This window comes from Parambassis ranga, chromosome 2, assembly GCF_900634625.1.
Source record: "Parambassis ranga chromosome 2, fParRan2.1, whole genome shotgun sequence".
Taxonomy (NCBI): Eukaryota; Metazoa; Chordata; class Actinopteri; family Ambassidae; genus Parambassis; species Parambassis ranga.
In genome coordinates this window covers 13728620-13742557 of record NC_041023.1, presented here as the reverse complement: position 1 = coordinate 13742557, position 13938 = coordinate 13728620, and the positions used below count along the sequence as shown (strand labels likewise).

The window sequence follows — 13938 nt, the reverse complement described above, 5'->3', positions numbered from 1 at the left end:
CCTTGAAGCTGACTAAGGTAAAGTCAGCATGAGAATATTGTCACTCTGCACCTAAAAAGCTTACTGTAGGAACTTGCATGACTACACACACATACACAACTGCAAAAGTCAGCCACAGCCTGACAAATAACATTCAGACAATCATTTAAGCACATTATCATATTGCTCTTCTCTTACCTGTTTTCAGTTTGTCTGGACGTCCAAACAGCCAGGAAGGTTTTTCCTGCTTGGGACTCTGAGACTGAGGTGAAGACAAGTTTTTTTCTGTCTGTGCCTTCTTCTTCTTTTGGACGCTGTTCCCCATTTTGGGGCAGTCCTGAAGCCGCTAAAGTGGGTCTACCATCTTGTTGTCCTGTAACATTTGTGCTCTCAAGTCCCTGCACTTTATCTCCAAGTCAATAATACACTCCTGAGACCCTTTGGTCATATCATTCCTGCTGATTCAGCCCTGCTGCCACACACACACACACATTACAGTATCTGTGCTAAAGACCCACTGACACCATACCTATAAGACAAACAAGCTTCAGCTCATCATAAATGTAGATCCAGTGTGACACACACACCCAAGTCAGTCCCGTTCTCTGAGCTGAGACACTGCTGCTCCAGCTACTGAAGCCACGGCAGCATCCAACGCTGACAGGCTCAAGTCTGTGTGTGTATGTATGCATGATCTGTATGTGTGTGATTGCGTGAATGCCCCTCCCACTCTCTGCCTCTGTGATCGCTGTGCTCCCGAGATGAGAATTCACACAGCTGAGCATAGACCCACACACACACTTATTTTCTTAGCTTATAGATCATCTAATGATTCACACAGCTTTCTCTCATGGCTAAAAGCAACTTTCTCCTACAGTACGCAGGTGATCAATTGTCTTTATAGTTAACTATTATAAGCACAGCTGACAGATCCTGTCAACACAATGCATTGATGGAGAAAACACAGATTTCTTCATCTCAAACACACACACTGAGTTGCTGACAGTAACAGCAGTACATCAATGTGTGTTTATTCTTGAGAATGGCCAACAAAATAATGAATAGAAACTCAGATAAAGGTATGAGTGCAGAATATAAACATTCAAAGGATGTTTAATATTTCAACTGATCTTGGCAGGTGCAGCCCTCCTGTCTGGAACATACACACACACACAAGTATGAATGTACAGATAAAAAGTAGAGAGAGTGGGATTCATGCCAGTCAACTAGGCGGACAGATCAAAGCTTGTTTTGAGATGAGAACATTCCAACCAGCTATGCTTAGAGGAAATGCAGATGCTGAGCCAAATGGGTTACAGAAAGGAAGATGATGCTGAATTCTAGGGGGAAAAAAGATCTTTACTGTAATCCGGCTTCTTTATCTTTGAAGGCAAATTCTCAGGGTAACAAATGTCCCACAATGATGATGTCACGATTGTCGCTAAACTGCAATGACACTACTCCCAGCGGTTGTGGATCAATACTGTTCATTCAGAATGAGGTCACAGAGACAGAGAGATAGAGATAGAGATAGAGATAGAGAGAGAGAGGTAGAGAGAGGTAGGATGTTTGCTCATATGTGATTCCTCACAAGGAACAAAATGGAGGAAGAATGATGATGAGGAGCAAGAAAATGAAACCACACACTCCTCATTGTGGTCACCCTGTTCATGTTTTCTCCCACCCCTACATCCTCTCTACTCCTCTGATGTGTAGAAGAAGGCTGCTGCTGCAAAAAAGCCTCCAATAAAAAGCAGATTTACAGTCTAGGGGAGGGGGGATGTAGTGTGGAAGGAGAGAACTGCTGGGCAAAGAATTTACACTCCCTTGTTTTTCATGAAGAGGGATCGATTTGAATCTGAAGAGGACTTAGGGGGATTTTCCCAACATGAAACGCTTGCCGTGTATGCGTATCTGCATGAAAGATATAAGATATCACCCCATTGCAGTGTAAAATGATCTGCAATAAAAGACATGCTGCCTCCTAATGCAGCCCCCAACACAACCACACCCAGTGCATTTGTGCTGGTAGAGTACTCCAGGCTCCATATCTCATCTGTCATAATGCTTTGAGAGTGCACTTATTATGTGTCTCCCTGTCTGTGCTGGATGCTGTATGCCCTGCTTTCACCTACAAACTGAAAAACATTGTGCCAAACATGCCCCAGATACATTTAAATATGAGAGTGATCAAAGTGTGTGCCACTGTCAGGAGAGATGTTTCGATTTGACAGTTGCAGGGAACTCAAAGGAGAGAAAAGAGAGAGTCGGCGGATGTGAGCATGTATCTCGTGCGCATGCGTACATTAAAGGACATTTGTGCGGAGGAATGCCGTTGTCAGGGTGTAGTTGCAGACGAGGTGGTTGTCAAGGTGACCATCACCAGGTCTCAAGCAAGATAGGATTAAGGAATCTACCTTTATAAATGCTTCTCTGTGTACTTTTATTAGTGTGCAAGCTAAATGCTACACTCTAAAAAAAGTTGCAAATTCAAAAGAGTGGAAGTCCAACTGTGTATGACCTTGATCACATGTGTTCACCTTGGTATGATCATCATACTCATGATGTGATCATGCTAACATCAGCCCTGCACTCCCATCTTGTGGCAATAACATGCTACCACCAGGACAAACGGCACCAATGATGCAAAGCGCTCACGCACTAACACCAGCAGAGCTAAAGCGCTCACGCACTAACACCAGCAGAGCTTAAGGAGCCACAGTTGGCTGCAGTTCTAGCCTAAAATGCAATATCTATCTATGTAGATGAGGCCGATGTGTGTCATTTGCAGGCAAGAATCTCTTTGTTCTCTAACATAAAGCTGCTGTTTGAGTAAGTGTGAATGTGTGTTATATAATAACCTGCAAAATGCAGTTTATTTTCTGCTAAATAGTGAGAAGACCTCTGTCTAGTTTTACCCCCAAATGTATTTCTCCAACTATTCTGAAATTCATTTTTGTTATTGTGCCCTTAATTACTTTCCATGTTCTCAGCTGGCATTTTCTTTCACACATCTGCAAGTCTAAAGTGCTGCTGCTCCCTTCCCTGCTGCTGGTGTGGGATAGCATATGCATGTCCTGAGGATAATCTCTATCTGTAAACTATCTGAGCTGGAGTGTTAGTGCAGCCAGACGATGAATCACCATGTGGCACAGCAGCTTAGAACAGAAACAAACACTGGATGAGGTGACATTGGTTCGTTGTATGCAGAACATATATGGTCCCAAGTGTCACTTTACACAACCCTGACTGAATTCCTGGGGTACTTTGTCATTGTCTAGTTTTATTCCTCTCTTTGGGTAAAACAAAAAATCAAAATAAGAGAACATGCAGCTGGATCAGGTAAACACTGTTCAATAGGTGTATCTGTTACAACACATTACATAATACTAACCACACACACACACAGTCTTGAGGGGAAAATGGGTTGTATATTGCTGTGTATACAGATTCCCACTCCCACAGTCCCATATTGATGTCTTCCAGCTGCTTCCTTGCCACATGAAACATGCCCTATATAAAACAACAAACTTTGTAAACACAACCTTCAGAAAAATGGATGATGATCACAAGTAATTCATCAAAGTGTATGTGTTCATGATTATATTAAGACACGTGGTAAAAAACTGAAATAATATTCTACATATAATGTCCTCATGCTACTTATACACATCAAGTGATTGTAAAGAGAAACTGTAGATGTACAGATGTGTGTCTTATCTCATAGTGAAAAAATATGGATCTTCTAACCTCAATTTTAAGTATCACAGCACTCTGCAACATATCTCTGCATTGCTACCCTTATATTCTCACATAAACGTGACTTGAAAGTCGATTAATGTTTCACTCCAACATTATTTTCAGACCCCATTGTTGCTAAAGTGGCATGTTCTTCACAATGCCGTTGCCTGGGAGATGTTTACCTCACCGGCAAAGCTTCAGGTCTGTGGTGATGGATGACGGTCGGAGGTATCTGCTTACCCAGGTAAAATTACCTTGCTCGTCAAAGTGTGTGTGAGTGGTGGTGAATGATAATCACAGGGGGGCATCGTTGGGTTGCATTAAACTTTCACACTCTTTCTTTACACTCCACTCACTGCCTTCATACTGTCAAGGTGAATTAAAGCAGCCCTGAGTTGTGGCCTGTAATAGAGCTAGGGCTGTATACAGTGTTCTCCGTGTAATGAGATGTTTGCTCTTCAATTACTCTGCTAGGTCTGTAATCTATATTATAGTTTGTGAATCTACACACCCTGACAGTGTGTTGTGATGTGGTAGACACACACACATACACAGACCCATGAAGACAGAGAAAATCAAGCAAAGAAAGGGATCCATTACAAGAGCTGTGACACAGTAAAAGCATTCTTAAATGAACACATGGCTTCACACAAGCAGAAAACAATGACTACACACACGAGCACACACATGGAATCCCTGAGATCGCGCAAAGTGACCTCACTGCTCAAACAACCAGCAGCCGAAGATGGGCTCCGCTGGACAAAGCAGGTAGTTGCATGGAGGTTTCTATACGCCCTTATGCGTGTTTGTGTGTGGCGGTGATGTAATGAATGTTGGCGCCGCCCTAAGCCCGATGATATGCTGCTGACACACAAACACAGAGATACCCTCTGACACAGGGTAGCACTCGGTCACACACACGGCCCCGCAGACATCAACACACAACTATAAACATGTGCTGATTGCACAATGTGGTGAAGACTAGCACACCCACAGTGGTGCTGAATAGAGGGTGTTACACAATCTGTGAAGCAAATCAAAAACAGTAAAATTCTGTAATGAATACACAAAAACCTGATAGAGAAAAAGGCTTATGTTGGTGTGTTTGTGTGTGCTGAGAAGTCGCTCTAATTAAAAAAGCATTGAGAGAGTGTTCCCTAAGAGTCCTCTCCAGGCTGAATGGGTCTTTGTGATTCGTTGTAATCTCTCCTCTACATCGCATAACTCTAGGCCCAATCTGGCATCCAGGCTGCCGTGCACGCTCACAAGCACACTAACAGACCTTGACACACACACACATACTTACCCACGAACCGCTCTGATATACAGCTCCCAGGAATGCAGGACATCAAAGACAGTTTTTTTTTACAAGAGAAGAATCTCGGTAAAATACACTGTGGCAGACAGTGCTGGACTGCTGCGCTCAGGATCACAGAGGTGCGGATCTGAGCCGGTCATGCAGAGATGAGTAACAACCCACTAACAATGACAGAAATGGGCATCTGATGAGCTGTGGGTCCTCTATAATACCTGTACTAAGTGTACAGAGGGTGGGCAGCACAGCACATCCTTAAATCATCGCCAAGAAGCTTGTTATAGAGAGGTTACTTTGCCCATTTTTTGTTGTAGGAGTCATAGTCTGACATGGACACAAACTTAAGCCTCAAGTGTTGGGATTGTGAATCCATACATCCATCTCTGAACTATACAAATACACTATGTGTTTGTACTATACACTCTTCTGTTATTAATGTGTTAGAAGCTGCTGGGACAGAAACCCATAAAAAAATCCTAAAAAAGGATCTGGGGCAGTATAATGATTTGATGAAGTGCAAAAACATACTGTGTGTCTGTGTGTCACTGCACGTGTGAGACTCAAACAAACTAATTCTTTGTCTCCTCATGTTGATGAAGTAACCCAGCTGGTTTAGAATCAAAGGACTACAAAGACAGGTGTAATGGTAATAGATGTTTTCTGATGGGAAAAAAGACCTTTGTCAGGTGAGACAGAAAACAGTCAATGATTGTCAAATGATGTAATTGCTCTTTTTTGTAGTTGGATGTTTTAAACACAGAACAGGAAATGCCGCAATGTTTACATCAATTCACACATGAACACATCTACTGCATCCAGACCCTGCCATAGTCAGAAAATGAACAAAAACCTCATTTACAGCTCCAAAGATCTCATTTGGCTTGTCTTTGCAAGTGCTGGCTTTCACAACCATCTACAATCTGTTTCATGTCTTCGCAGTGGTTCCATTTGGTCTTAAAATGGAAAAATCACAGACACAAAATGCCAAAAAACGATGGTTCCCACACATTCTTAACATCTGCCTTTGACCACATCCTCTGCAGGGGAATTATTAGCACTACTACGAGTTAATCTTGGCTTTTTAAATGGAGCCACTCTATGGTACCCATCCAGTATTCATCGTTCTCCATGGACTTTACAAAGCCACAATATAAGGCGTATTAATGCATCATGGAAGTCCTTAAGCAGAACGAGTACAAAAGCCACAGAAGACTGACCAGAAAAGTTTGACATAGTGTGAATCAGGATTTCTAAGAGTAACACATACACACACATGCAGCAGCAGAGGAGAAAGGGATGGTTTTAGAAGTGGAACAAAAACAGGAAACAGGGACTGTGGGTAATCTCTGTGCTGCCGACCAGGCAAACGCATCAGTAAACAGTAAAGAGGATTAGATGCCCGTGTGTGTGTGTGAGTGTGTGTCAGTTTTGCCAAGTTTTAAATGTGCAGACTGATGTCCTGATGATAGTAAAATCTGTCTTAACGTTGTATCCTAATCCAAAAGTCAACACATGACTCAGAAACACATCAGGACCACACAGTCTGTGATCATGACAAAATCAGGCAGCAAAGCTACCAAACGGTAAAGTGTTTTAATAACAAACTAATTAATGATCCAGTTTTACTGCAAAAAATATTCATCTGCATCAACAATATCACAGATTAAAGATATCACTGGGTTAGATGTGTATGGATGTGTCATTTTGATTTCTGCAATACTTTGAGACTCATTTTTAGCAACGCTCTGACAGTCACTAAATATATTTCATGCAGAAGAAAACCACAGATATAAAAAAAAGCTGTAACATGGCAACCCACTGACCTTTTGCGGCATCATGGTTCTGAACTCCCAGTTTGGCTTCTGTCACACCAGCACCAGTACGGTTCAGTCCATTACCAATGCTCTTCTTCCTCCGGCTCCCCTTTAACCAGTTGAAGGCCTGTCCCAGAGAGCTCCCTGTTTTCCTCTGCCCACGCTGAGCCCTCACCTCACGGGCTAAGATCTCAGTGATGTCCCTGGGCACCAAGTCACCTGTTGACCTCCTCCGGGACATCCTAGAGGTGGGTTCTGGGTAACTCCACCTGGAGTATTTCAGTGTGTCTTCTGTTGGGAATAAATTAGAGGATCTGGAACATCCCCACGCCACGCAGGGTTTGATGAACCCTTAAGTCCCTCTTTGGCCTCTCTGAGTAACTCTGTTTTCCCTGTCTGTCACCACCTGGGACAACAATGAGATCAGCAGGAGGAGAGAAAGAGGCCGAGAAGGAAAGATGTGAAAGTGACATGAAGAGAAAGAAGACTTTTTATTCTTCCGTACTTTTTTGGTGCATTGTATCTTCAGCATACATTGACCGATTTCAGCCATTCAACTATCAAAATGTTCATCTCACTGGGGACATTTCGGGTCAACTTCAAGTTTTTTTCCAAAAATGTTAGTTTTTCGGTGCAATTTCGGTGTCATCTGCAAAATGTATCTCCCCCTACAAATTTCAAGCTACAGACTCCATTTTAGTCTTAAAACGCTCATTAGATGCTGCTCTATCAAACTTGCATTCAGAATTTTCTAATTCCGAATCGTTTCCGCACGCCAGGCTCTCAAAGTTGGGTTGTTTTTTGAGGTCTCCTCTGCTCTTACCATGGTGACAGGCTGACACACAGAGGCATACACAGAGGCATACAAAGCTCTGAATTGCTCTGATTCTCCAGCAATTTAGAGCAATCCTTCACATCAGCATTCAAAGCAATGCTTCAGCTGCAGCAATCAAACTTGCATTTTCTTCAGGAAATGCCTTTTTATAGTTATTTATAGTTATACATTAGTTCTTTACCTTATGAGAGTGATGCATTAAGTTTGTAAAATTGATTTGCAAATTAATAATGAAGTTAAGTTTACGTGAGCCACATAACCCGGAAGTGGTGAGCGGGAGATGACGGGAGAGAAGAGAAGAGAATAAAGAGAGACAGACTACAGACGGACTTTATGCTCATCAAAAGAAACTTATGTATCTCTGGTTATACATGGTGCACACGGTACATATCAAGGTAATTGGTGGGAGTGTAGCTGATGCTGGGGTTTATGTGCCTCCATGACAATGCCGCACAGTGTCATAAATTGTAGTTGTTTTTTTTGTTCTTTACCTTATGAGAGTCATGAATTACATTTGTAAAATTGATTTGAAAATTAATAATGAAGTTAAGTTTACGTGAGCCACATGACCCGGAAGTGGTAAGCGGGAGATGCCACAGAGGTGAAGGCCCCTCTTTCATCAGGCTCAGCAGCCAAAGCAGACCCTACTGAGTCCAGGCAGAGAGATGCTGAAAGGCCAAAGAAATGGAGCATATTATCCCAAAAGTCAAACACAAGCAAGTGTCTCTGCTGTGGAGAAAACCACTCCATGCACAAGTGCAAAAGGCTAATGGAAATGTCTATGGAGGAAAAGAAAAAATGCATATATGAGAATAAGCTGTGCTTTGCATGCCTTAGGAAAGGTTACAACTCTAAGGACTGCAGAAATAGCATTCACTGCATGAAAACCGCTCCTCAGTGGAGGCACCATCAACGCAGAGTGCTGTTGAAGAAAGTACATCCTCACTGTCATGCTGTGTGAATGGAGCTGGGAGCACATCTATGATTGTGCCAGTGTGGCCCTCCGCACCAAATGCTCCTGACACTGAAACCTTAGCATATGCCCTACTGGACACGTAAAGCAGCCACACATTTGTTGATCAGGAGGTATGTGAAAAGCTCCAGGCAGCAATGGAACCAGTAAAACTCAAGCTTTCCACTATGATGGGAAAAGACTCCGTAGTGAAGAGTCAAAGAGTATGCAACCTCAAAATTAGAGGGTTCTCCACAAACATTTCCATTGACTTACCTCCAGCCTACACGAGGGACTTTATTCCTCTTGACCGCACACATATCCCCACTTGTCAAACAGCCAGCAAATGGAATAACCTTGCCAAAATAGCCCACGAGCTACTCGCTAATAGACTGTGGCGTTGGACTGCTTATTGGCTACGACTGCTCCAGAGCTCTAATTCCAAGAAAGGTCATCACTGGGGGTGACTATGAACCCTACGCCATTGAAACTGACCTTGGTTGGAGCATTGTGGGAAGCACAAGGCCTCTGTCATCGGGTATCTGTAAGAGAGCTGCCTCCCATAACATTATCTGCTATCATTAAAGCTCTTGACTCTGACTTTGCAGATACAAAATCAGGTGATTAATGCATCTCAAGAGGATATTTCCTTCCTGCAAATCCTAAAAGAAGGAATTCAGCAGAATGAGCTTGGTCACCTTGAAATGCCTCTTCCCTTCAGAGCACGTCCTCACCTTCCAGACAACAGGGGCCTTGGTCAAACACCTCAAACGGAAGCTGGACAGAGATCCTAAGTTCAAAAGTAATTATGTGAGGTTCATGGATGGCGTTTTAAGGGATGGAGATGCGGAGAAAGTAGACACCCAACCAGAGCCTGGGGAAGTCTGGTATATCCCACACCAAGGGGTGTATCACCCCAGGAAACCAGACAAGATTAGGGTGGTTTTTGACTGCTCCACTAAGTATGAGGGCACCTCATTAAATGACCATCTGCTGACAGGACCAAATCTCACCAATGGCCTTACAGCTGTATTGTGCCGCTTCCATAAATACCCCATTGCAGTCATGTGTGACGTGGAAACAATGTTTCACAGGTTCCATGTCAACAAAGAAGATAGGGACTATCTGCGTTTTCTTTGGTTGGAAAATAGGGACACAGACTCAGAACCCACAGAGTACCACATTTATTCAGCATGTCATCCTTCCCTGGCTGTGCCAATTATGGCATGAAACACCAGTCAAAGTGAAAAAGAGTTCCCTTCTGCAGCAAACTTCATCAGAAAGCATTTCTACGTCGACGACAGTCTGATGAGCATGCAGTCGGTTGGTGAGGCAATTAAGCTGGTGAAAGAAGCCCAAGCTGTGTGTGCTAAAGGAAAGCTACATCTGCACAAGTTACTTTCCAACAACCGAGAGGTGCTAGACTCTATCGATGTCGCAGAGCGTGCTGCAGAAGTAAAAAATGTGGATCTCAATCAAGATGACTTGCCAGTGCAAAGAGCACGGGGCATAAGATGGAACATTGAAAGCCACAGCTTCTCCTTCAAAGTGTTGATTGAGGAAAAGCCTGCAACACAGCGGGGAATTTTCTCTATCATGGTCTCCTTATATGACCCTCTAGGGTTCCTAGCTCAATTTATCCTTGAAGGGAAAAGAGTGCTCCAAGAGATGTGCCAAAGAGGCACAGGATGGGACGAACCACTACCTATGGACTTGAAGTTAAGGTGGGAGGCTTGGATGAAAGATCTGGAGAACCTTGATACCTCATACCTGGTTTTGTTGAGATCCAAAGAATGGAACTTCACCACTTTTCTGATGCAAGCAGTCAAGGGTACGGACAGTGTTCTTACATTAGATTAGTGAGCGAAGGACAAGTGCACTGCTCCCTGATTATGGGCAAAGCGAGAGAAAGATGGTGCTGTCACAAACCTCATCATTGCACATCATAAGGCAGGGGGCAAACCCTTAATTAACTAAGAGCCAGTGGCTACTGGATTGTAGGTGGAAGTAAAGCCGTAGCTCAATACATCAGGCAGCGTGTACAGTGTAGGAGAGCTCGTGCACCACCAGAGGAGCAACGGATGGCGGATCTACCCAGTGATCCCTCACCACCATTTTCATACTGCGGTATGGACTACTTCCGTCCCTTTCACACCAAGCAGAGACGCAAAGAACAAAAACACTATGACCTACTCTTTACATGTCTCTGCTCCACGGCAGTACACATAGAGATGTTGGGAGATCTGACGACAGATGCCTTCATCAATGCACTAAGATGCTTTATCTCTATCCGTGGAGCAGTTGGATACATTAGATCAGATCAGGGCACTAACCCTTTTGTCGGAGCAAAAAATGAAATGGCAAGAGCTCTGACCAAACTTAATAAGGAAAGAGTGGCCACATACCTGGCAGATCAACAATGTGACTTCCAGATAAATGCACCACACTCGAGTCACACAGAAGGAGTGTGGGAGCGTCAAATCAGGACGGTGAGAAGTGTGCTGAACACAGTACTTACCCGCAGTGCTGGACGGTTGGATGACACTTCCTTAAGAACATTCTTTTATGAAACCATGTCCATAGTAAATAACCGCCCACTCACTGTTAATAACATTAATGATCCCACAAGCTTTGAGCCCCTCACGCCAAACCATCTGCCCCCACCTGGACAGTTCACCAAGGTGTATGCTAGAAAACGGGGGAGAAGAGTTCAATACCTATCAGAGCAGTTCTGACACAGATGGAGGAAAGCGTACATGGCAAACATTACTCTGAGACAACAGTGGCATACACCTTGGCGTAACATGAATGTGGGTGATGTTGTGATCATCAAGGAGGATGATGTCCCACGAAATGAATGGAAATTTGCTAGAGTTGTTGAAGCACTTGAAGGTGATGATGGTCTTGTACGGAAAGTGAAGGTGCAGATTGGAGAACGAAAGTTAGGAAAAGGGGGTGAGAATCTCAACCCACCATCTATTGTTCAAAGACCCATTCAGAAGTTAGTGGTTTTAGTAAAGAGCAACTAAAGGGGTGGGAAGATGTCAGATATTGATTAAATACATCCTTCTGAGTGGAAGGTGGTCATTATGCTGTAGTCTATCCATTTGCTGCATTATTATTTGTGATGAGATGCAAATTCTATTGTAATGCCTTCTGTTCTAAAGTTATCGGTCATGGAGATCACATGGTTCATTTCAAATGTGAGTGTTTTAAGGAAAACAGCTATTGAATTACCATTGATTGTCTAATGAATGTTAAGTGTTAAACATCTTTATTCATACATATCAAGGTAATTGGTGGGAGTGTAGCTGACGCTAGGGTTTATGTGCCTCCATGACAATGCCGCACAGTGTCATAAATTGTAGTTGTTTTTTTGTTGTTGTTTATATACTTTACCTTATGAGAGTGATGCATTACGTTTGTAAAATTGATTTGAAAATTAATAATGAAGTTAAGTTTACGTGAGCCACATGACCCGGAAGCGGTGAGCGGGAGATGACGGGAGAGAAGAGAAGAGAATAAAGAGAGACAGACTACAGAGAGACAGACTTATGCTCATCAAAATAAACTTATCTACCTCTGGTTATACGTGGTGCACACGGTAAAGAGAGTCTTTGTAAATTTTGTTAATGTTGATGTTGTTACTAAAGCGTTTTATTTTCTTTAGTTTTCACGGTGTTCCAGATCTTCATGGCGTAACAAAGTGATTGTGGACATCAGTATGGAGTGTGAACCTTTTTAAATCCCGGGCAGATACATACACATATAAAGGAAAAAAAACCTGAATGTACGCCACTCTGACTGTTAACAATAAATTAAGAGCATTCCTACATTCTCCTGCTAAAGTCTTCCCGTCACTGGGCTGCCCCCACTCTCTCTTTTCTATTCTCTCTCATTTTTGTACAAGTCGCAGCCCCAGGGAGGAGAGCTACCTCTGCAGCGTCTTTGTGTGTGTGCCATGTGGTTTACATCAACAGAAAAAGTGTGTATGTGTGACTTACAGAAGTGAGAGGTGCTCAATTCTACAAAACTTACAATAAAAAAAGTTTAAATTCCCCTTTTTCCATGAAGACATACAAACAACAGACACACATAGTTAGACCTACAAGTTCACTTGTTTAGACAAATAATACAATATTTATGGTGTAAAACAGTCAGAAACAACATTACTGTGTACAACTTACTCAGCGAGCGTGCTGTCCTCTCTCCGCTCCCCTCTTTTCTCTCAGCCTGAGAACAGCCTTGCAGAGCATGTGTGTGTGTGTGTTTTGCAGAGTGAATGAAGCTCCATGCTCTGTGAACAGTCCCTCCCTCTGTATGAGAGCCAGCCTTTCCTCCACCCTCTGTTAGGAGTCAGCCACACCATTCCTGGTTGCTTCTCTTCAAACAGCTGGGATTTAGCATTTTAGGCTTCAGTGTTGAAATCAGAAGAAGTATTTTTTTGTCTCGTTGCTGGAGTTCCTTTTTTTGTTCTTCCTCCTATAGCCTCCTTTCTGGGGATCAGGTGCAATCATGCCAGTCTCCCTCAGGAGGGGACCCCATGGGTCACGATCTATCAGGGCAGCTATGAAGGAAAAATATACACCAGTGTAACTATACCCAACATACATGACCGGAAATCTTTCTTTCACAGAGGGGAGAAAATACTAAAAAGGAAATATGTTGACATAGCTCCCTGGGAAAATACTGAACAGTCCAGTGTTGAAAGGTCAGCTTAAATAAAATGAAGAGATTCAGCTGGTTTTTTTTGCAGATGAGATGGGGTGGCTCTTTCCTGTCCCTGTGCAACCAGGTGGAAACCTGACACTCCTTGTTAAATGCGACACACACATAATTAGGTAGACAGACAGGGCTAGTCACAAGGGGCTAGTACTCACCTTCAATTTGACATCTGAAGTTTCAAATGGTACTGCAAAGGTGAAGGCACTTAAATGGGAATGAGACCCATCAGGAGGACAGGAGTTGGAGGTGGAGGAGGAGACGCTGTCATAGCCTTGGGGGAGAAAAAAACCGAGGCACACCTGTGCGACATAACATGGGACTTGTGGTTTACATTTTGACGTAACAGCAATATCTGTGCCATAAAAATGTTTATATGAAAACATCCACTCTTAGTGGGTAGAAATTCTCTTCTACAATCTGAATTTTACACACACACCCATACATTCCTTCAACTTCATAAAGGACACATGTGCAGCCCATATCTGTCTTCGCTTAAGTCCTGAGATGAGACAGCCATATTACCTGTCTGTTGGGATTCCTGAGCTATTTCTGGCCCAGACAGGTTTTAAAAAAAAGG

The 13938-nt window shown here is 43.1% G+C and overlaps 1 protein-coding gene across 2 annotated transcripts in view; it reads right to left on the bottom strand.

Moving 5' to 3' along the window:
• nhsl3 (NHS like 3) overlaps positions 1 to 12947 on the bottom strand; it is a 32525-nt gene extending 19578 nt beyond the window's left edge. The window contains exons 1-2 of one of the 2 annotated variants that reach the window (XM_028399962.1): positions 12824 to 12947; positions 6859 to 7255 (exon numbers count right to left, since the gene is read on the bottom strand). In XM_028399962.1, the coding sequence (XP_028255763.1) occupies positions 6859 to 7090 (232 nt within the window). In that variant the 5' untranslated portion in view covers positions 7091 to 7255; positions 12824 to 12947. Of the gene's footprint in view, positions 1 to 177; positions 641 to 6858; positions 7256 to 12823 lie in introns of those variants that run through there. The other variant, XM_028399963.1, reaches the window with a different exon arrangement.
• Between the last annotated feature and the right edge of the window lie 991 nt (positions 12948 to 13938).